We start from the raw sequence: 22,409 nt of genomic DNA, 5'->3' as shown, positions 1-22,409 counted from the left end.
GAGGAATTTTAAAGGCACAAAGCGTTTTGAGGCATCACGACTCCTGCCAGGACCTGTTAAGGCAGGTCCACATTATACAGAGAACCCAACCTTAAGCATGGCCACACCCATTTCCCCCCAAATCCCTTCACCATTAGAGGGAGTAGGCACTGGTATAGATTTCGAGGGGAGCACTTTGGCAGATTTGAATAAATTCTAAAGTCTGCACACCTTTCCACCTAGCACTTTCACATCTAGAAATTTTTCCTAAGAATTACTAATGAAAGGTAGGTGCAAGGCTATTCACTGTGGCTTCGTTTATAATAACGAAAGTAAGAAATACAGTGCACAGATGAATTGCAGTTACTTGGGGGCAAGAGACTGAAATGAAAAGACTTCACTTTTTTACACCACATATTTCTGTATTGTTTGAATCTATTAGGAATATGTACTACTTCCATAATGCAAAATAAGTAAAAATTAAAAGGACAAACTCTTCTCTGATCTAGAAATATGTTCAGACCATGACAACGCAAATTACTTTACTATTTATACTTGTTCATATTCTTGAATTTTTTACATTGAACAGATACTGTTTTATAGATATTAAACCTAGTAAAAAAAAAAAAATTCCTTCCCAGGGTTCCTACTGCCTTCAAAATAAAGAAAAATGTCTCATCCACTGAGCAGAGACAGCAAGTTGTCCTGAATACCCATTCTTCCTTTCTTCTATAGGAGTAAAACCCCTGACTTAAAGCAGGGTACATATTGTTTCAGAATACCAATTACATTTCCCAGAATCCCTAGCAGTCAGGTAGGCCATGTGACTAAGCTCTGCCCAAGAGAGTGACAGCATGGGTGCTATATGTGCAACTTCTGGATCATGCCTTTAAAGAACAGTAAAAGAAGCACTCACAGTAAGAGAAATACAAATTAAAACTATATTGAGATACATTTCTCACCTAACAGATTGGCAAAAATCAAAAGTTTGAAGTACACTCTGTTGGTGAAAGTATGCAGAAACAGGTATTCTCATACATTACTGGTGGGAATATAAAATTACACAACCCCTATGATAGGAAATTGGGGGATATCTTTTAAAATGATGACTTATTTCATTAACCCTTTGACCTAAGAGTAATCTCATTCCTAGGAATTTACCCTAAAGGTAAACCTCCAAAAAATATGTGAAAAATACATACTCACAAGGTTATTCATTGTGGCATTATTTGTAATTGCAAGATATTGGAAAACAACCTAAATGCTCATGCGTATATAGGAAACCAGTGCAGTAAACTATGGTCCACCCACACAATGGAGTACTATGATGCTGTTTAAAAAAAGGGAGGAAGATCCCTGTGAATTCACATGGAGTGGTTTCCAAGCTATATTGGTAAGTTTCTTAAGTACAAAAGAGTATACACATTTGTGTAAGAAGGGGGAAATGAAAGAATGGAGTGGAGTAGAAAAAAACAGGAGGTGGGAGAGTAACACTACTTTGAGTTTACCTTTTTATATAATTTTGACTTTAGATACTTGTTAATGTTTTATATCTTCTAAGATTAAATAAATCAAGAAGAATAGGGGGAACAAAATACAAACAAATGAATCAAACTTTTTCAAATTAATAATAATTAATCCAAGTAACTTTAAACACAGTGCTTTGTATACCTTTGGTCAATAGACAAAAAACACTTTAAAGAAATCTTAAGCTCTACTGTGGTGGCCACAGTAGACTTCCTTTCAGGACAACCTGCTGTGGGAGCAGCTGACAGAAGGTCTCCAGCTGCCGCAACTTCAGATCCACTGCGGCATGAATGCCATGGCCACGGCCATATGTGCCTGAGTTACTCTCAGCCAATGGCCAAGCATGACAAAAGTACAGGGCCATTCCTGCCCAAGGCAGGTCTCCTCTAACAAATAACCTTTGCTGGGGACGTCCCCATCGTCCCAGCCGAGACTCTCAGACTGAACTGCAGTCTGACCTGCGCCTACCTATTCCTCTTTTCACAGACCTGCATTGCAGTCTAAAGGATTGCCCTGACTTTTCCTGCTCTCTGCCCTTCAGCCATTACAGGCATTCCCTAGATCAAGCTCTTGTACATCGAATCCTATTTCGGCACCTGCTTCTTGCAGGATCTGGCCTGACACAACAACTTAGTAGCTTTGCTGTTTGTAATGGTATGAATGTAGCAATTCTGAAGCATTTGTGTATATATTGTAGGATTAACTAAATTAGTAAATATATCAATATAGTTGGGAATCAGCATGCTAACTGCAGGAAAAGAAGAAACAAATATGGAATGAGGGAAGCAGGAAGAATGCTGTTGTGTTGAATTGGAATAGGTCAGTATAACCTCATGAACTGTGTGTGTGTGAGTGTGATATTTATAGGAAATGTATATAGGAGATAGATATAAATAGATATAGTGTGGGTATATGTATATATGTGGGTATGATTATATATACGTCTTCTAGCTTCGTCCGCTGAGGAGATCAAGGAGCAGCAATGCTCCATTAGCAATGAGAACATCTAATGCCCAGATGTTGGTGTCTAAATTCCATTAAAAGGAACCAGGTAAAAACACATGTCTACACAGAGACATGTATGTGAATGTTCATAGTGACATTAGTCACAATGGCCAAAAATCCAAACATTTTTATCCAAATATCTATCAACTAGTGAATTTTTTAATGTACCATATCCATACAATAAAATAGCAACCAGTAGTAAAAAGGAATGAACTACTGATACATTCTACAATATGAATGAATCTCAAACACATTATGCTAATAAACCTGGCACATAAGACTACTCATTGTATGATTCCATTTATTTGAATAGTCCAGAAAGGCAAATCTAAAGAGGCAGAAATCAGTGGCTACCTAGAACTAGAGGTAGGTGTGGGTAGGTGTGCAAATGATCAAGAGGGAAATTTTTGAAAGCTGGAAATGTTCTAAAAATGGATTGTGGTAAATGTTGCAGAACTTGCTAAATTAGGGGAATTGTCTCCCAATTACTTTTGCAGCTTCATGTCCCAATGCTTCCTTTCATGCATCCTAAATTCCACTTTATGAGTCCCAGTGGAGCCTCATACTTCCAAGCCTATGGTTAGGTTACTCCTTCTGTCTGACAGGTCATTCCTCCCAGTTTCCACCTATGACAGCATTATTCATTCTCCATGGCCCAGAACAAATGTCACCCCTTTTGTCATGCCAGAGTCAATCCCTTCCTTCTGTGCATTCTCATTAAACATTCTTTGCACAACCCTGAGAACACTCTCCACTCTAATTCTTCCAGTTGTGTCTGTGCATGGCTGTCCCATCACCACTGGAAAATGCTCCTTGGGGACAGAGATCAGGTCTTACTCTTCTTCAGCACCTAGCAAAGTGTCAGGAACATCATTGGCATTTGGCAAATGAATGAATGAATGAATGAATGAAGCTATGAAGAACAAGAGACACTGAAGTGAATGGAAAAGATATCAGCTGTTGTAAGCAACAGATGAGCCAGTTGTTGGGAAGGCAATTAAAAAACAACTACAAACACTGGCCCAGGTTCTGGGCAGTACTGATATTAAATACTCAGCTTGAAATAAGATTCTGGGAAGATGGCAGACTAGGAACCACCAGGAATCTGTCTCCCCACCTAGACAATAAGTGCACTGGCAGAATCTGTCTAATGTAACTATTTTGGAATTCTAGAATCTGTTGAAGGCTTGCAACTTCCAGGAGACTGTATGGATAGTAAACTGCGGTTGATTTTGGCCAACCTAACCACTTCTATTCAACATATTACTGGAAGTTGTAGCCAGAGCAATTAGGCAAGAAAAATAAATGAAAGATATCCAAACTGGAAAGGAAGAAGTAAAACTATCTGCTTGCAGATGATATGATCTTACATGTAGAAAACCCTAAAGATTCCACAAAAGTAAAACCCTGTTAGAAATAACAAGTGAATTCAGCACAGTAGCAGGATAAAAGTCACACAAAAATCAGGCACATTTCTACACACAAACAATGAACAATCTGAAAAGGAAATGACAAAAACAATTCCATTGACAATAGCATCAAAAAAGAATAAAATACTTAGGAATTAGCTTAACCAAGAAGGCGAAAGACTTGCACAATGAAAACCACAAAACATTTCTGAAAGAAATTAAAGGTGAAAGAAATAAATGGAAACACATACTGTGTTCATGGATCGGATGACTTAATACTGTTAAAATGTCAATACTACCCAAAACAATCCACAGATTTAATCCAATACCTGTCAAAATCGTAATGATGTTTTTTTTAGAGCAAGAGAAACCTATCCTAAAATTCATATGGAATCTCAAGGGACTCCAAATAGCCAAAACAAACTTGAAAAAGAAGAACAAAACTGGAAGACTCAGACTTATTGATTTCAAAACTTACTACAAAGCTACAGTAATCAAAATAGTCTAGTACTGGCATAAAGACAGACAAATGGAATAGAATTGAGAGCCCAGAAATAAACCCCCATATATATGGTCAAATGATTTTTGACAAGTGTACCTTGACCACTCACTGGGGAAAGGACAGTCTTTTCAACAAGTGGTACTGGGAAAAGTGGATATCCACATGTAAAAGAATGAAGTTGGACCCTTACCTAATACCACACACAAAAATTAACTCAAAATGGATCAAGAACCTACATGTAAGACCAAAACAATAAAACTCTTCGAAGAAACACAGGGCAAAACCTCATGACATTGGATTTGGCAGTGATTTCTTGGATATGACACCAAAGGTGCAAGTAACAAAATTAAAAATAGGCAAATTAGACTTCATAAAAATTTTAAAATTTTGTATATCATAGACACTATCCCCAGAGTAAAAAGGCAACCCACAGAGTGGGAGGAAATATTTGCAAATCACATATCTGATAAGGATTTAATATCCAGAATATATAGAGAACTCCTAAAACTCAACAAACAACAACAAAAACATACCGTTAAAAAAATGGGCAAAGGACTTCAATAGATGTTTCTCCAAGGAAGATCTATGAATGGCCAGTAGGCACATGAAAAGGTTCTCAACATCAAAAATTATGAGGGAAACGCAAATCAAAACTACAATGAGATATTACCTCACACCCATTATGATGACTATTATCACAAAAAAACCCCAGAAAACAACAAGTATTGGCAAGGATATAGAGAAATTGGAACCCTTGTGCACTGTTGGTAGGAATGTAGAATGGTATAATCACTGTGGAAAACAGTGTGGCAGTTCCTCAAACAATTTAAGATAAAATCATCATATGATCCAGTAATTCTACTTGTGGGTATATACCTCAAAGAATCGAAAGCAGGATCTTGAAGAGATATTTGTACACCCATGTTCATAACGGCATTATTCACAATAGCTAAAATGTAGAAGAAACCCAAATGTCCATTGACAGATGAATGGATAAGCAATATACGGCATATACACACAGTGGAATATTACTCAGCCTTAAAAAGGAAGGAAATTCTGTAATATGCTACAGCATGGATGAACCTTGAGGACATTATGCCAGTCACAAAAAGACAAATACTGCACGAGTCCACTTATATTAGGTACTTAGAGTAGTCAAATTCATAAAGACAGAAATTGTAATGGTGGTTGCCAGGGACTGGAGAGGAGGGGAGAATGGGCAGTTATTGTTTATATTAGGTATAGACTTTCAGTTTTGCAAGATGAAAAGTGTTATGGGGATGGATGGAGGTGATGGTTGTACAACAATGTGAATATAATTAACACCACTGAACAGTACGCTTAAAAGTGGTTAAGATGGTAAATTTTATTTTGTATGTATTTGATTGCAATTTTAAAACCCTACCAAACAATGACTATGTATAAAAGGACAATGATGGGCTTCCCTGGTGGCGCAATGGTTGAGAGTCCGCCTGCCGATGCAGGGGACACAGGTTCGTGCCCCAGTCCGGGAAGATCCCACATGCCGCAGAGTGGTTAGGCCCGTGAGCCATGGCCACTGAGCCTGCGTGTCCGGAGCCTGTGCTCCGCAAGGGGAGAGGCCACAACAGTGAGAGGCCCGCGTACCGCAAAAAAAAAAAAAAAAAGGACAATGATTATGAAGATGACCCATCTCTTACCTTCATCAAGTAGCCAGCAAATACAAGGAAGCCTTTTGAATGCAGATGCTTGGCCAAGGAGAACCCAAATCCAGAGTCACAGCCTGTGACCAAGACAGCTTTGCTGGCAACCTGTTTTAATAGGTCAGACCCCACATTAGGAACCCAGGATCCTGAGGGCTGAATGACCAGGCCTCCTCTGGGCAGTAAAAATTAGGGCTTCCTGAGTGGGCCAGGCCTGGCCCTCCCCACTTGTCTCTTGCTGTTTGGAGAAGCATCCTGGTATAGTAGAAATGCTTGGACTCAGAATCAAGAGACCAGGTTCTAACCCAGACTCTACCACCAACTAGCAATATTGCTTGGGGAAGTGACCTCCTCTTTCTGGACCTCAGTTTCCTCATCTACAATCACCATCATCACCATCACCATCATCACTGTCATCTTCATCGTCAAGTACTGAGTACCTACCATGGGCAAGGCACTGTGCATGCATTATTTTAATTCTCACAGTAACTCCATATAATAAGTATGATAATTATATCACGTTACAAGTGAGGAAATAGACATTTTAAAATGCCCAACATAATTAGCGATAGACCTGGAACTGAAAGAAGGACTGAGAGATTTCGGAGTCTAAACTCTTAACCCCTAACTTCATTTGATGGGGCAGGGGTTGTTCAGCGAGTGAGAGAGTGGCTCTGAGTGCCCTCGAAGCACTGAAGCCCTTACTCTGAGGGTGGGTCAGGGCGTGGGAGCCCAGGGAGAAGGGCTCCGACCAGCTGGCTGGCTCCCAGGTAGCCGGGCTGCCACTCACTGGGTTCACCGAAGCAGCGTCTAAGTCCGACGGTCAACAGGGACAAAGGAGGCAGAGTGGAACAGCAGCGAGCCTCTGCAAGAGGAAAGAAAGCCATGAGCAGAGGCTGTGGTCACACCAGACCCTGTTCTGGGGTGGAAGCAACTCAACAGGCCCTCAGGCACCAGTACCCACCCTACTCACTACTCCCACCCCAAACCCCTGAGGACAACCTGCTGGTACCACTTAGGAGGAGGGCCTGTTTCCTACAGGTTACTAGTCTGGGACAAAGTGGGCCAGCTGTTGCAGTGGACATTTTTGCCACTGTGTAGGAAGAGCCTTCCAGTGATAGACCTCTGTTAACAAAGCCTTCTGCAAATGCAACGTCTTAACCCTTAGGTTTTATATGGCTTCCTGATAGTTTTTTTATTTTGAAATAATTCTAGATTCACATGAAGTTAAGAATACAGAGAGATGCCCTGTACCTTTTACCCAATTTCCCCTAATGGTAACATCTTGCAAAACTCTAGTACAATATCACAACCAGGATATTGACATATGCAGTGAAAATACAGAACAGTTCCACCACCACAAGGATCCTTTGTGTTATCCTTTTATAGCCACACCCACTCCCACATCCTCTTTAACCACTAATCTGTTCTCCACCTCTATAATTCTGTCATTTCAAGAATGGAGTCATAGAATATTAACCTTTTGGAATTGGCTTTTTTCACGCAACGTAATTCCCTAGAGATTCATCTGATTGTCTATTGTCGCAGGTATCAATAATTTGTTCCTTTTTATTGCTAAATTGTATTCTATGGTATCCTGTACCACAGTTCGTTTAACCATTCAACTATTGAAGGCCATCTGGGTTGCTTCCAATTTAGGGCTATTACAAATAAAGCGGCCAGGAACGTTCCTGTACAGGTTTTGTGTGAACCTGTTTTTCTCTTGGGTAAATGCCCAGAAGAGCAATTGCTGGGTCATACGGTAGTTGCATGTTCAGTTTTTTAAGAAACTTTTAAACTGTTTTCCAGAGTGGCTATAGCATTCTACATTCCCAGCAGTGATCCAGTTTCCCCATATCCTTGCCAGCATTTGGTGGTATCACTATTTTTTATTTTAACCATGCTGGTAACTGTGTAAAGCTATCCACTGTGGTCTTAATTTGCATTTCTCTAATGGCTAATGATGTTGAAAATCTTTCCATGTGCTTATTTGCCATCAGTATATCCCCTTTGATTAAAATGTCTCTTTATGTCTTTTGTGCATATTCTATTGTAATTGGAGTGTTTGTTCTTTCACTTGAGTTTTAAGAGTTCTTTATATGTTCTAGATGCTAGTCCTTTGTTGCATATGTGGTATGCAAATATTATCTCCTAGTCTATAACTTGTCTTTTCATCCTCTTAACAGGACCTTTATGTAGGGAAACAGTGTTTCATTTTGATGAAGTCTGATTATTCAATTTTTCCTTTTATGGATCAATCATATTTTGGTGTCAAGTTTCAGAACTCTTTGCCTATGCCCCAACCCAAAGATTTTCTCCTGTTTTTTTCTAAAAGATTTACAGTCTTGGGTTGTTTGTTTTTTTTCTGTTTTTTCATTTTTTGGCCATACCACGAGGCATGTGGGATCTTAGTTCCCCAACCGAGGATCAAACCCGTGTCCCTTGCATTGGAAGGTCGGAGTCTTAACCACTGGACCTCCAGGGAAGTCCCTAGTCTTGTGTTTTATAATTTAAGTCCATGATCCATCGTGAGTTAACTTTTGTATAAAATGTGAAATAAGTCAAAGTTGGTTGTTTTCGTTTTTGCCTATGAATATCCATGCTCCAGCACCATTTTTTGAAAATGTTATCTTTCCTCCATTGAATTGCTTTTGCACCTTTGTCAAATATTGGTTGGGCATATCCACGTGCTTTTATTTCTGGATTCTCTGTTTCATTGAGCTTTGCGCTCCCACCTTATTTTTCTTTTTCAAAATTGTTTTTGCTATTCTATTTCCTTTGCCTTTTCATATAAATTTTAGAACAATCTTGTCTTTTTCTATAAAAATCTGACTGGGATTTTGATAGAAATTGTGCTAAACTTGTATATCAATTTAGAGAAAGTCAACATCTTTACTTTTTTGAGTCTTTCAAACCCTGAACATAGTGTGGGGTCTCCATTTATTAGATCTTTGATTTCTTTCATCAGTATTGTATCGTTTTCAATGTACAAATCCTGTATAATTTGTTGTATTTATACCTAAGTAACTCATTCTTTTGAGCAACTGTAAATGGTATTATTTTAGATTTTGATATCCACAGTTCATTGCTAGGATATAGAAATACACTGACTTGTGCGTGTTATCTTGTATCTGTGTCCTGCTGAACTCAGTTATTAGTTCTAGGAGTGCTCTGTGGATTCCTTGGGATTTTCTATGTAGTCCATCATGTAATCTGCAAATAGGGATAGTTTTATTTCTTCTTTTACAACCTGTATGACTTTTATTTCCTTTTCTTGCTTTATTGCACTTCCTTATTGCACTATGGTGAGTCAGTGGTGAGAGTGGACATTCTTGCCCTGCTCCCATCTTAGGGAGAAGGCATTCAGTCTTTCACCAGGAAATATGTTAGCTGCATGGTTTTCATAGATGCTCTTTATCAAGTTTAGGAAGTTTCCATCTATGCCTATTTTTCTGAGAGTGTTTATCACAAATGAATGTTAAATTTTGCTTTTTCTGCAATAATAGATTCATGTGATTTTTCTTCAATAATAGATTCATGTGATTTTTCTTCTTTGGCTTTCAGTTTGGTGGATTACATTAACTGATTTTTAGCAACAAGCCATCTTTGCAGCCCTGGAACAAATTCACTTTTTCATGGCTTACAATTCTTTTCACATATTGCTGAATTCTACTGGCTAATATTTTAAGAATTTTGGCACCTATATTCATGAGGGCTATTGGTCTGCAGTCCTCTGTTTTGTACGGTCTTTGTCCGGTTTTGGAATCAGCTAATACTAGCTTCATAAAGTAAGTTGGAAGGAGTTACTGCTGGGTACGGATGGGAGTTCCGGCTTCCCACTGGGTCTTCACCAATACCTCCCTGGCTGTGAGAGGTCGGAGTGCCTCACTACTGCTCTCCACTGTATGGGGGTGTATGGTCTCATTACTGCTGAGAGATGGAGGAAGTCCTAACTCTCCGTCTCTACTAGGTGTCCTCTGACACTCCTCCACCCCCCACTCCCCACCCCAAGCAGGCAGGGTTCCTTATTACTACTGGGTGAGAATGTAAGTCCTGGCTCCTACTTGGCTCTCTCTGACACTACCCCTGGTGGGGGCATTGGTCACAAGTAAGCAGAGTGGTAAGGTCACTACACCCAAAACTAGTTAAATGACTTTATCTAAAATCAATCATTGTTTTACCATAACCCCAGGATTTGCTGTACAAAAAGGACAAGGTGCCCCTGGCAGAACTGTCCTTGTCCCCTGCCATCCTTTTGTACTATTTGATATTTTAAAAAGTAACAAAAAGGTCACAGCAAGAAAAAAAATTATTTCAAACTGATTTGTTGCCAGATTTTCTCTAATCCACTTCCCCATATTCAAATATATCCACACAAACTTGACTATCTCGGGGTGTATTATACCAGGCGCTACTGCTCATACCCAGCTATCAATGGCATATTTCTACTTCTCCAGAGAGCACTAGGCTCCATCCCTCCACACCCAATCCCCAAGAGGCAGGACCCTGATAAGGTGAGGGCCAAGAACACTGCTGGGGAGCTCCAGCTGACACAGGAGCGCCCTCCTGGACACCACTTGGTTTCTCAGCCTTTCCCTTTGGCCACTGCTGGGACTGCCTCATCCTGCTCTTATTTCTTCTCTCACTTTGCAGCTCCTGCAGGTGCTACGGGATCCCTGGCTTGGGGCTACTTCTCAGTTCAGAGGGCCCTTGGGGCTAGGAAGGCCTTAGCACCTCAATTCTTTAACTTTAGTTAACAAGCACCTGGGAAGCTTGTTAAAATGCAGGCTCCCAAGTCCCTGATTGACATTCTGATTCAGTAGGATGGGGTGGCCCCCGGAAATCTGCATGTTAAACCAACACCTGATTCCAGTACAGGCAGTACTGGGAAACACCTGGTTGATGTAGGTCCAGAGCAGCTGTTCTTAGGTTCTCCTCCCTGATTGTTTACTAGAATCACTTGGTAAAACGATCATGCTTATGTGCTTACGTTATTAAAAAGAGATCTTACCATTTAGCAATAGATACCTAAACACCAACATGATGTCCAGGATTTGCTTTGAAACAATCCAGTAGAGGGAGGGGGAGGAAAGTGGGTGGGAACACAGATGAAACAAGACTGGTCATGAGCTGATAACTGTTGAAGCCCAGGTACACCAGGGATCAATTTACCACCTTCTACTTTTGTATGCGATTGAAATTCTTCCCAAAATAGTTGAAGAAGAACTAAGGAACCAAGGAAGCTTTTTAAACTATTCCCATGGTTGGCCTCACGCCTAATGAATGAAATCCGAGTCCCCAGGGGTGGGGCACGGGGATTTTTTTTCCCCACTGCGCTCTAGGTGATTCTAACTTGCAACCAGAGTTTGTAACTGCTGCCTTAGGAAAAGAGAAAAAGGACTTTTTCCCCATGGGGTTTCCTTTTCAAGCCTCTTGACTGCCAAGTCCTAATATCTCCGGGGACAAAATCAGCCCTAGGCCACAGCCCAGCCAAGGCAGACACTACTGTTTGCTGCTAAAATCTATTCTTCTCATCTGTCTCAATACCAAAATGTTGTCTGGGGTACCAATGTGCCCAATTCTTTCCAGACTATCGCCTACCCAGCAATCATGTGACCTACCCCTGGTCCATAAGGTGCGAGCAGAAGTCTGCAATGATTGCCGGGAGAGTTTTGCTCTCCTGAGGCAGGGGCAGCTCCTCCCTTCTTCCATGCTGCTTTGCTTCTTCCTGCCTGGACTGAGGCTGGAGGTGAAGGAACATCGCGGCAGCCAAGGTGAGGGCCACCATCAGGATGACAGAGCAGAAGGAGATAAGAAGCCTGGGTCCACTGATACCTCTCCAGCCCTGGCCTTCTGGAAGTCTTTGCCCTTCTAATTGCGATGCAGTCCTGATACATTGGCTTATCAAGGCTAAGAATGCCCCTGAGGGGTTAAGTCCGAATCCCATAATACAAAATAGCGAGCATTGCCCTGGAGGGTCACCTCTCCCCGGGAGGGTCTTATGGTGGCAGCAAACTGCTGGTTGCCCAAACCACTTACTCTAAGGGCTATGCCAGTCTCACAGGTGGTACAAGTTATACTCAGGGTAGGCAGTAAACTTGCCAAGGGGTGAATCCCAAAGAGGTGGCCTCCAGATTCAGAGAACGAGAGCTTGCTGATTTCCATCCTAACTTAGAAGAGCAATCAGATGGGGTGGAGAGGTTGCAATCCGGCATTTTCCCACAGGCCTGTGGAAGAACCAGCTGGCCCCCGGAGCACTGGCATCCAGGAACTCACCGGGCCACATTTGAGACACCACCCTGTGCTGGCCAAGGCATTAATGCTGGCTTCTCTTCCCTCCTTCCAGTCTATGCCTCTATCCCTTTTGTTCCTTCCGTCACGAATCAGCAACGATAACCAGTTACCCAGCTTTCTGCTGAGAGGAGTCAGGAGTCAGCTTGACAGCCTGAATCTAACAAGATGGGTTTAGGAAGGACAAATGTGGATGACGCAAGGGCAGCTGGGGAGGAAGGAGGTCTCACACAGCAGCACCTGTGAAAAAAAATTAGTCTGATCAACTACGAATCACAACTGATGTGGCTGCCAAAAGAAGCTATGTGAGCCTAGGCTGGACAGGAATAGGGAGGCAAGGGCCACTCTCCATTCTGCCCAGGTCAGGCTGCCCTGGAGTATTACATGCCATGCCTGGGCAGGCAGAGCTGAGCACTGGGGCTGAGCCAGCTGGTGTGTGTAACCAGAATCCGGGAAGTAGTATCCTGGGCGGAGCCAGAGCCTTGAGAAATCCAAAATCTGAGGGCTATATAGAGCCAGGAAGCAGAGCAGGTTGTCAGGGCAGGGACCGCATCCGGCCACTTCTGGGGGAGGTTTCATCTGGATAGGTGCTGTGTACCAGGTGACTGCTGCTCTGAGCCATGTAGGGTAGGGGAGGGGGGTGTTCTGTTTCGGGCACCACATCTCAAGAAAGAGCTCAGGCCAAATGGGCATCATTCACGTGGGAAACCTGGATGCTGAGTGGGAAAACCATGGGAGATGAGCGATGAAAAAACATGCAGATGCAATAAGAGAAGTCAGGGGTATTAGGATGGCATAGTATCCCCAGGAATAAGAGATTAACTTGTTCAGTATGAATACAGAAGGCAGACCCAGGAACAAGGGGTGGCATTTACAGAGGAAAGATTTGTGCCCAGTATGAAGAAGGACTTTATAATAGCACTGTCCAAAGACAGGTCTGCTGTGAGAGGTACTGACTACCCCATGGCTGGAGATATTCAAATAGAGGCTGTAAGGTCACTTGTTAAGGATGAGATCAAAGGATCACCCACAGGTGGGGACTGGAGCATGAGGCCCCTTCCAATCGAGATTCAAGCAAAATGATCGGGCCACCCAAAGACCTCCTGTCTGATCCAGGCACAGTGATCACCCACCATTCCTTCCACCTCACACATCTGGGTCTCCCTCCCTGACCTCTGCTGACAACTTTTCCTGGAGGACAGCTAATGCACTCTGACTCAGCTCTGCCCCTGACCACCCTGTGCCCAACCCCTCAGCCTAACCAGGTGATTTCTACAATCCTTCCAGAAGACTCAGAGTCTCCTGGGATAGCCTTTCTTTCCCTTCAAATGAGCCAGAAGCTTGACTAATGCCTTACTTCCCTTTAATTTTTTAAAATAATAAAGCATTGAATATTTCATGTGATTTATTGAATACTGTACTAAAGTGAAAAAAAGAATGTTTGTATGGGTACAGAATGGTTGTATCACTCCCTTTAATTTGAGGATAAAATCTTTGTAAAAGTATTTAAACTTCCTTTGGGATTATTTTCTCCTCCATAAAAAAAGCTCCAGAAATCTCTGAAAGCCATTTTTGAGACAGATTTTATCATTTCTGTGAGTCATTCACTGAGAAAAATTACAGCAAATCTTCTTTCAAAAGCCCTTTAACAGAATCAAGCTACATTCCCTCTTTGATGGGATATCAACTCTTCTTATATGATGTCCTCCAGCAGTTGAAGCCTCACCTCCAACCAAGCTTCTGTATCCTATGGAAATGCTTTTAAGCAAATGCTGCTAAAAACCTCAATGCATGTTCTTCTAGATATATTTATTGGCACAGAAAATAACCATCAATTTTCTAGCTGCTGGGTCTTTGAATTTAACCTGCCACTTGATTTCACTCCTCTCAAATATAAAAGAAAGGGCATTATGTTTTTCCTTGCTTTAGCTGCAAAAGAAGAAAATGAGGTAGCAGAGCACACTAAATTCCCTTGGAAAAGGCAATTTCCAGAAGCTCTCAAAGAAGAAGAGCTGCTTGTTTACTTTGTACTTAATGCTTTCTCTAAATCACGCAGTTCAGTGAAGTCTCACGACATTTTAGTTAACTATAGTTTCATGTGCGAGATTTTAAAAGAGCCATTAACCAGGTGATTAAAGTAATGAGATCTGTGACTCCTGATGTGATGCACTAAGAAGGGCACCACCTCACCTGAGTGGGTTTCTTCCAAACACACAAACCTGAATCTAAACACGAGGACATCCCACAGCCCACACTGAGAGACATTCTTCCAAGGTGTTAAGGTCAAGACTGAGGAACTGCCCCTGACAGGAAGAGAGTAAGGAGACATGACAACTAAATGTACTGGGAACCCTGGTTTGGATCCTGGACCAGGAAAATGTCCATTCGTGGGCCATCTGGTGAAACTTGAATCAAGTCTGCAGATTAGTTAATAGTATTATATCAGTGGTAATTTCCTGGTTTGGATAACTGCACTATGGTTTTATAAGATGTTAACACTTGGGAAGTTAGGCGAAGAAGGGGTTACGGGAAACTTTTGTACTATTTTTACAACTTTTGTATAAGTGTAGAGTTACTTCAAAATAAAAAGTTTAAAACAAAAATCTGATGAAAGATATTCTTCGGTGCCTTGTGTGACATGGGAAGGTCTGTCTTCCGACAACACCTCTGAGTGTCCTTTGCTGGTGGACAGCCGCTATTGAGGGACACCTTTGAGAGTCAAGCCTTATTATGTGTGAAGAGCTCTGCTTTGCCCAGAAAGTGTAACCCTCAAGGTCACCTCCACCCTTCATTTTCTTACCTTGCTCCATTTACTCTATCAGAGAAATTCAGGGTTTTCCTCGGGAGCTGTGACAGGGGTCTGGAGAAGCGGGCAGTCAGCACAGTGGCCACGAGAGGCAGAATGGCCAGGCTCCTCCGGGTGGGTTCTGAAACACAAAATGTGTCCTCAGCATTGTGTTGCTGCCTTCAGGAGTTTAGGCAGAAGGGGCCATTTTCCTTCCAGGTTGTGAAAGTTAAAGTGGGCTCTGTTCGACCCAGGTTCAGTCAAGGTACCAGGCAGTCCCCGCCTGCCACCCTCCTCTCAAGCTACAGCCTCATGTGATGAAAAGAGTCAGGAGGCTGGGACATCTAGAAACCTGGGTTCTGGTTCCAGCTGTGCCACCCACTCATAGGGTAACCCTGGGTGAGTCATCACGCTTTTGTAGCATGAGGAGGGTGTAGCACCAGTGACCAGTGACCCTCAAACTAGGCTGTGCAGCAACCACTGGGGTGCCCAGGGTCCCACCCCCTCAGGGATTCCAGCTCCATGAGTCCCATTCTCAGTGTTCCCCATATCCAGCAAAACATCCATCTCAATTTGCCCACATGCCTCCAGGCAGCTTTTTCAGTCCTGGGCCAGGTATCTTTGGATTCAGCTCTCCACCTTTCTCCACCCCACCGTGCACAGGGTCCAGCTCTGGGGCTGAATTCATCAGTAACTCATCACAGCATGGAGACTGAAGCTACAAAATGAGACACACTCTAATCAACCTAAATTAAAACACACACACACACTGTCTCTCCCACCACCCTACCACTCCCTTTCCACATTAAATCAAACTTGTTGCAGCAAGGCCATGTGTCAGGAAGGCTACTCAGCATAGTGACTAGCTTCGCATTATGAGTTGTAGATGGGTGTGTGCATTAGTTGTCCTCCTGTTCTGGTTAATTCCCCTCTAGTGATCCCTCCTGGCCTAAGGGAAGGAAAGGGAGGTAGGGAGGGAGCTGAGCAAGGCAATCCCAGCCCTGGGAGCTGTTGCTCTTTTCCTGGGGAACCGCCCTAGTCTCTCTTTGCACACCTGCCTGTGGTTTGTTATACTGCCCTTAACAGTAACAAGGTTCTGCCTGAGAGGCAGCTCCTCCCCTGCCATTTTGCTGCGGTCCCTAATCTGACCACCAGTCACCTGCGCCAGTGGGTCTGTGATAAGTTCACTAACTAGCCAACAACCACAGTATTTACTGCAGAAGGTAGGTGGCGGTGTTTCACCTGTTTAATCTTCAGGAGAGGAAAACAAATAGGGCTCTTTTGTCTTGCGTGATCCTTCCTGGACTGTGCAGTAGGCTCTTGCTCCCGCTCCGGCCCCGACTCGCCACACTCCAGTCTCAGCACTGCAGCCAGAAAGGTCTTTCCAACACCAGTCAGGTACGTACGTGACTCCCTTGACTAAAAGCCTCCTCTCCATGCCTTTTTGGAGCTGGCCTCTGCCTCCCTTCCTATCCGGTACCCCCTCCCCTGTGCTCACTGCTCTGTAGCCACGCTGACCTTCTGAACATACACGGAGCTCTTTCTCGCCTCAGGGCCGTGGACCTTGCCTTTCCTCTCTATAGAGGGCTGAGTCCTTTGGACCCTTCTGACTTCAGAGAGGCTGCCCAATCCCCCATGCAACACACAGGGGTTGCTCTCCATAAGATTGCCCTTCAATCCAAGATTCCCTTGTTTCTTTACTTATCTCCCCCTTCCAGATCGTAAGCTCAGTGAGGCCAGGCACCTTGTCCATCTTAGTCACCACTGAATCCCCCATGCCTGGAAGAACCTGACACAAAGGAGGCACTCAGTGAGTCCCTGCTGAGTGGGCGTGAGCTGTGTGCTTGAACCTCACCCCCATCCCCACACACAGACTGGCCCTTCATGGAAGGCACAGACCCATGCTGTGGGTGCCCCACACCCCTCCCACGTACTGACCGGCTGGCTGAGCACAGACATCTCTGCCTCCTCCCTCCAGGACTGGAGTCTGAGGTCACCACCACTGGGTGATTTAAAATCCAGTCGTCTGTAATTCAAGCGCTTTCCACCCCTTCTGCTCAATGCCTGTGGCACAGAATGCCTCAGTGTTTGCCTCAATGTCTCTCCAAACAGAGAGCTGCTTTTAATTTTATTTTCCTTCGAGTCAGCAATATCTAAAAGCACTGGTGTCAAAATAGCTTAAATTGCATGAAAACTCAGCCCCTTTAATAATGCACTATTCACAATGTAATCTCTCATATACACAATGCTAGAATTTTAGATATCTTTTTCTTCTACTACTTTTTTACATTCCTTCAATATGTTGCTATTTTCACCCCAAACACAATGCTATAGGCAGTGGAATTCCTGTACTCTTCAGGGCTGTTTGTCATCTTAATGTCTTGTGCTGGGCTTTAGTCTCTATAAACATTAGTTTCTCAAACTTGAAATGCCACTCGGTTGCCTTTTGGTTTGGAAACAGAAATGGCCGTGGGAGGCGGGTGCTGCAAGGGGCCAGGCAGAGCCCCTGTGAGGGCGGGGACCACCTCTTTAGCTTTGGATTCAATTAGCTGCTCCAGTGTGACCAAATTTATATGATACTGTTGCAAAATCAAGATGTTCACGTATTATTCTGGAATCTGGGAGAAATTTTTCGAACTCTAAGAACACTTAGGTCTGTTCTCAAGGGCACCTCCTTTCCATTGTCAGTGCAAAACCCACGTGTAGCCCACGGAAAGCATCCCCTCTCCAAAAGAAAAAAAAAACCTGTGTGCATCCTTGTCTTGATGCTGGGCTCACTTGCTGCATTCTGACAGGACTATCTTGCAGAAGACACAGCTGGCTGCATTCCTGTGGGTCAGGGTCAAGGTCTCCCCTGCAAGTGGCAAACATTCCCAGTACTGACATCCTCAGAAGAGGCAGGGCATCGGCAGCAAATAGGAATTCAGGAGGCAGGACTTAGGCAGGAAAGAGAATTCAAGTTTCTGGACATGAAGTCTGGAAGGGCCTTGGTACTACCAAGTGGCAGAGGGAGGTCCTGTTTCACTGGGGAGGGTGAGCTGGGTTTAAGCTAAGAACCATCCTGTGTAGGGATGCCACACTGAGGCGCTCAAAGCCCGTAACCTGTGTGAGAGACTCCAAGGTCTGACAACTGGCAGCCAGTTTCCAACATACTCTACTTGGCTATTTTGTTTGGCCTGCCTAGTGTTTTAAAAGGCAACGTAACGAGGCAGCTATTTTATGCTTGAACTCAATAACAAAAAGTTGTCACTTACTATCTCAAGCCTACCCACCACCTCTGTTAACTGCCTGGACATTGTGGGCATTGGAGTTTGAGATCTCTTACCAAATAGATGTCTATTATCCTTTGGCTATTTCCCTTCTGATCACTTAGCATAATCTTGCCTAGAAGTTCCAGCTCAGCTCAGCTCAGCTATACGTGTTAACTACAGTTATTGGAGGCTTCCTTGAGGCCATGCAAAAAGGAAACCTGACAAGTTTTAAATCCTTATTCACATAAGATGCCTATTATCCCTTAGAGAGATAACTATTCTGAAACGAAAGTCTAAAGACATTATACAGGAACACCAAATGATATTGTAGGTGACGTTCCCACTACCATTTTATCGTAAATGCAGAAGTGACTTTTATATAGCTGCCTCTAACAGGGACCTTCAATAAAAGCCAAGGATTTAACTTTATAGCCCAGTTCAGCGAAGGCAAACCTAATGCAGACACTTGGATTAGTCTGACAGACACTAGCCACCAGATTAGACTTAGGCGATGGCCATTTCTCTTCAGAGAACACACCACACTCTCAGCAATTGCCATCTTTCGGGTGTCTGTCTTGCTCAGCTGATCCCTGTCCCTTTCAGACTTGCCTATTGCCCACAGGATTTGGCCTCTGCAGCTGTAGTTGTACAGTGAGACCCTCCCCCCCACCCTCTGGCCATGGAAGAGTGGGTCAGGGAGAGACACCTGACACCAGATGAATCCATCGGTCTGTCCCCTGGCACTGTGAAAGAATGCAAAGCAGCCTCTGTGGGGCAGAGACATGTGATCTGGTTGCTGGAGTTGGGGGGAGGGGGGTGGGCAGCTGTGCGACACTTGAGCCTGAAGCCAGAGAGAGAGAGATGGAGAAAGCCAATCTGCAAAGAGAGAAAGGAGTCAGGCACACATGTAGAAAGAAGCAGAGATGGAAGTGAAGAAGAGAGAAAAAAACAGCAACAGAGCCTCCTGCTCCCGAGACCCAGCTGCCCTCCTGTCTTCAGCTCTGTAAGGCATGTGATGTCTTTATTCTCTGTGTTGATTTAAGCACGTTTAATGTTTCTGTTAGTTGCAGCCAAAACAATATTGGTGAAAACACACTGAAAGCAGGTTCTTTCTGTAGATCATTATCATTAATTCTTAAGCTTGCCTGATATTCTGAGAATGCCACACTGTAGACCTCATAATGATAACAGGAACAGGAGCCTCTCCCTCTCCACTTCTGTCAAGGAAACATCTGTCCTTCCCCAAGAGAAAGTGTTACCAGAGCTATCAAAATGGCCATAATTACAACCACCAGGTTAAGCAGGCATTCCATCCCTAGGAGAACAGGGCTTGCCTACCAAATTCAAGTCAGACCTGTACACAGTAGGCACATAATATTTGAATGACTTAAGAGAGTTTTCAGCAGAGGAATACCATATCAGGCTTATATTTTAAAATGATAACTCTCACTGGGTTAAGAATAGACTGAGGATGGACAAGGGCAGAAGCAGGGAGACCATTTAGAAGCTATGGCAGTAACCCAGGACCATAACGTACAGCCATGCAGGTTGTGCACTGCAGAACTCCAGCAAAATGTGAAGAGGTACTCCCTGGACATATATAAAAGGGCTGCCAGCCCCGGTGGAAACCATGGAGCTAATTAGATGTGGTCAGAGTCTGGCTGTGTTTTGAAGGTAAAGCCCACTGTGATTTACTGACCAATTAAATGTAGGCTATGAAGGAAGGAAGAATCAACGATATTTCCAAGATTTTTCGTGCAGATGTAAAAAAATGACATTAGTACAACTGACGGTTTAAGGAGCCATCCTATTCATAAGCGCTTACCACATTTCAAATCAGAGCGTACAGCCCAGCATCCTGGTCCTCAGCGGGCCCCTCCAAGTCATATCTCCAACTATACTTCTCTCATCTACTCATTATACCATTTGCCACCATCTCTCAATAAGCCCTGTACTTTCCAATTTTTGTGCCTTGCTCATCCTATACCAAATCTGAGGTCTCCCTCATCCACTAAGCCCTAACTGATTCAAATAACCTCCTTCAAGAAACCTTTCCTGATCCCCTAAATCAAAAATCAATCTCTTGTTGCGGGACTTCCCTAGCAGGTCAGTGGTTAAGACGCCGCGCTCCATATTTGCATTTTCACTGCTTCCTTATGTGCCTCTGAAATAGCACTTAACCTAGGCCGGGTAGTATTAGAGGTATTTCTGCTTATAACCATTCACAGCACCCCGCTCCGCCATCTGACCACCAGTCTCAACCTGGATTGTTTCATTGACCTCCGGCTCATCCAAAATGACTACTCTGGTGTCTGACAGGAAGCAGCCACTCTGTAAATGTGTATTGAGAGACTATGCGAGCTACACTCATTTCAAAGTTCAGCTTCCTCGCCCGCCACGGGTATATGCCCTGGGCACGGCCGGGCTGCAACGCTCTGGTAGAAAGTGCTAGGATATTTGATGCGTCATAAAGGATCCTGGCAGCCGGAAGCCCACCGTACCGAAACGTGTGCCTCTGTAACCCCTGGCAGGGTTAGACGGGAACTTTGTATCAGATGACTCTGGGCAGATTTTGGCAGACTGGTTGGAAAACACCACGCAGAGCTCAAATGAGCTCAACGTCCCGCGCGGCTCCAAACCTTCCCCCAGCAGGGCGCAGACCGCCCGGGTCTCTGTCTCTGACAGGGACGCCCTGTCAGAGACGGGGGACGCCAGAGACTCGCCGGCGCCAACTCGCCCAGCGCGCCGGCAGCCCCGCGTCCGGGTCAATCGCAGGGCCGCAGCCCCTTCCGGCAGACCAGAGGCTGGGAGCCGAGGGGGCTCGGCCCGAGCCACGCTCCCATTGGCTGAGACCGCACCGCCCAGACCAAGTTGAGCTGTTCCCGCACCTGTGAGCGGCAGAGGCTCCGGGCCTTCCCCGGCCGCGGGCCCACCACCAACCCAGCATCTCCGGCCTGCTCCCGCGGCGCCCCCAACTTGCTCGGTCCTCCTCCTCCCCCGGTCCTGCGGCCTCTGCGGTCCTCCAGTAACAGCCGGCTCAGCTCCTGCTCAAGGAAACTGGACCGGCGGCCTGACTGCTGTCCAGCATCCTTCCCGAGGGCGCAGCTTGAGGGGAGGAAGCACTCCCCCTCCCCCCCAACCAAGTCCCCGAGAACAGAGCCTCGTGGAGGACGCGGCAGGAGGACGAGGGATGAGGGAACAACCAGAGAGATGCGGTGAGTAAGGGTGCAGTGCCTAGATCTCAGGCTAGAAGGCAGGGCTACTGGCTTCGGTCCTGGCTCGGCCTCTGACTACGATGTGACCTTGGGCCGGTTTCTTCCCTTCTCGGGGCTGGGCTCGTCTTCTGTAAAATGCGGCGGCAGAGAAGGATAAGTGTTGAGGGTTTCACCTGGGAGACTCGGGGCCGCGTGTTCAACCTAGGCCTCCCCCTGACAAGCACATTTTCTGAATAACAAACGTCAGGCTGGGCTCCCAGAGCACGGACGGAAGCCCCAGGAGGGCGGATGATAAGGATCACCTGGGGTTGAGAAGGCTCTGGGCGGGATCGGTCCATCTTTACATCGTTACTTCGGCCGCGGCCGCAGGGCCCAGCCTACAGGACTTGGTGCCCCCTTTTCCACTCGCATCCCCGCGACCCGAGTAAAGGGCAGCGCAAGTCAAAACCAAACCGAGCATCACGCCGGTTTAGGGGGGCGCCGGCTCATCACGCCCGAGCTTCAGAGATGCGGACCCCTCCTCTTACCCCAAACCAAACTGGCGCGGGGGCTCCAGCTGCTGAAGGCTCAGCTGGTGCGTTCGCAGGTACCCGCGCTCGCCTCTTGTACCACCGGGCGCTACCGCCGTTTCCTTCTCGAAGCGCCTTACTGGCTCCCACTCCTGCGGCCTCCAGCCTCAGCCGCCGGGGTGCGCCTGCGCACAGGGGCTTTGCTCCGTAGGGCTGCGCGGGGCGGAGCCCGACGGCTGACGCCTGCGCACAGG

The 22,409-nt window shown here is 44.9% G+C and overlaps 2 protein-coding genes across 5 annotated transcripts in view; one reads left to right on the top strand and one right to left on the bottom strand.

Moving 5' to 3' along the window:
- The window catches only part of BDH1 (3-hydroxybutyrate dehydrogenase 1), a 33,950-nt gene extending 11,844 nt beyond the window's left edge, over window positions 1–22,106 (bottom strand). Inside the window, 8 exon segments of the mRNA XM_060149035.1 lie at window positions 5,828–6,001; window positions 6,102–6,212; window positions 6,895–6,915; window positions 6,918–6,969; window positions 15,196–15,322; window positions 21,320–21,475; window positions 21,695–21,774; window positions 21,991–22,106. Coding sequence (XP_060005018.1) covers window positions 5,828–6,001; window positions 6,102–6,212; window positions 6,895–6,915; window positions 6,918–6,969; window positions 15,196–15,322; window positions 21,320–21,475; window positions 21,695–21,774; window positions 21,991–22,106 — 837 coding nt within the window.
- Window positions 16,427–22,409, top strand: part of APOD (apolipoprotein D) — an 87,313-nt gene continuing 81,330 nt past the window's right edge. For 3 of the 4 annotated variants that reach the window (XM_060150342.1, XM_060150344.1, XM_060150345.1), the window contains exon 1: window positions 16,427–16,578. The gene's annotated coding sequence lies outside the window, so the exon portion shown is untranslated. Of the gene's footprint in view, window positions 16,579–21,080; window positions 21,647–22,409 lie in introns of those variants that run through there. The other variant, XM_060150343.1, reaches the window with a different exon arrangement.

Source organism: Lagenorhynchus albirostris, chromosome 5 (assembly GCF_949774975.1).
Source record: "Lagenorhynchus albirostris chromosome 5, mLagAlb1.1, whole genome shotgun sequence".
Taxonomy (NCBI): Eukaryota; Metazoa; Chordata; class Mammalia; order Artiodactyla; family Delphinidae; genus Lagenorhynchus; species Lagenorhynchus albirostris.
Note: the sequence above shows the minus strand (reverse complement) of the source record. Positions and strands in the feature narration are given on the sequence as shown.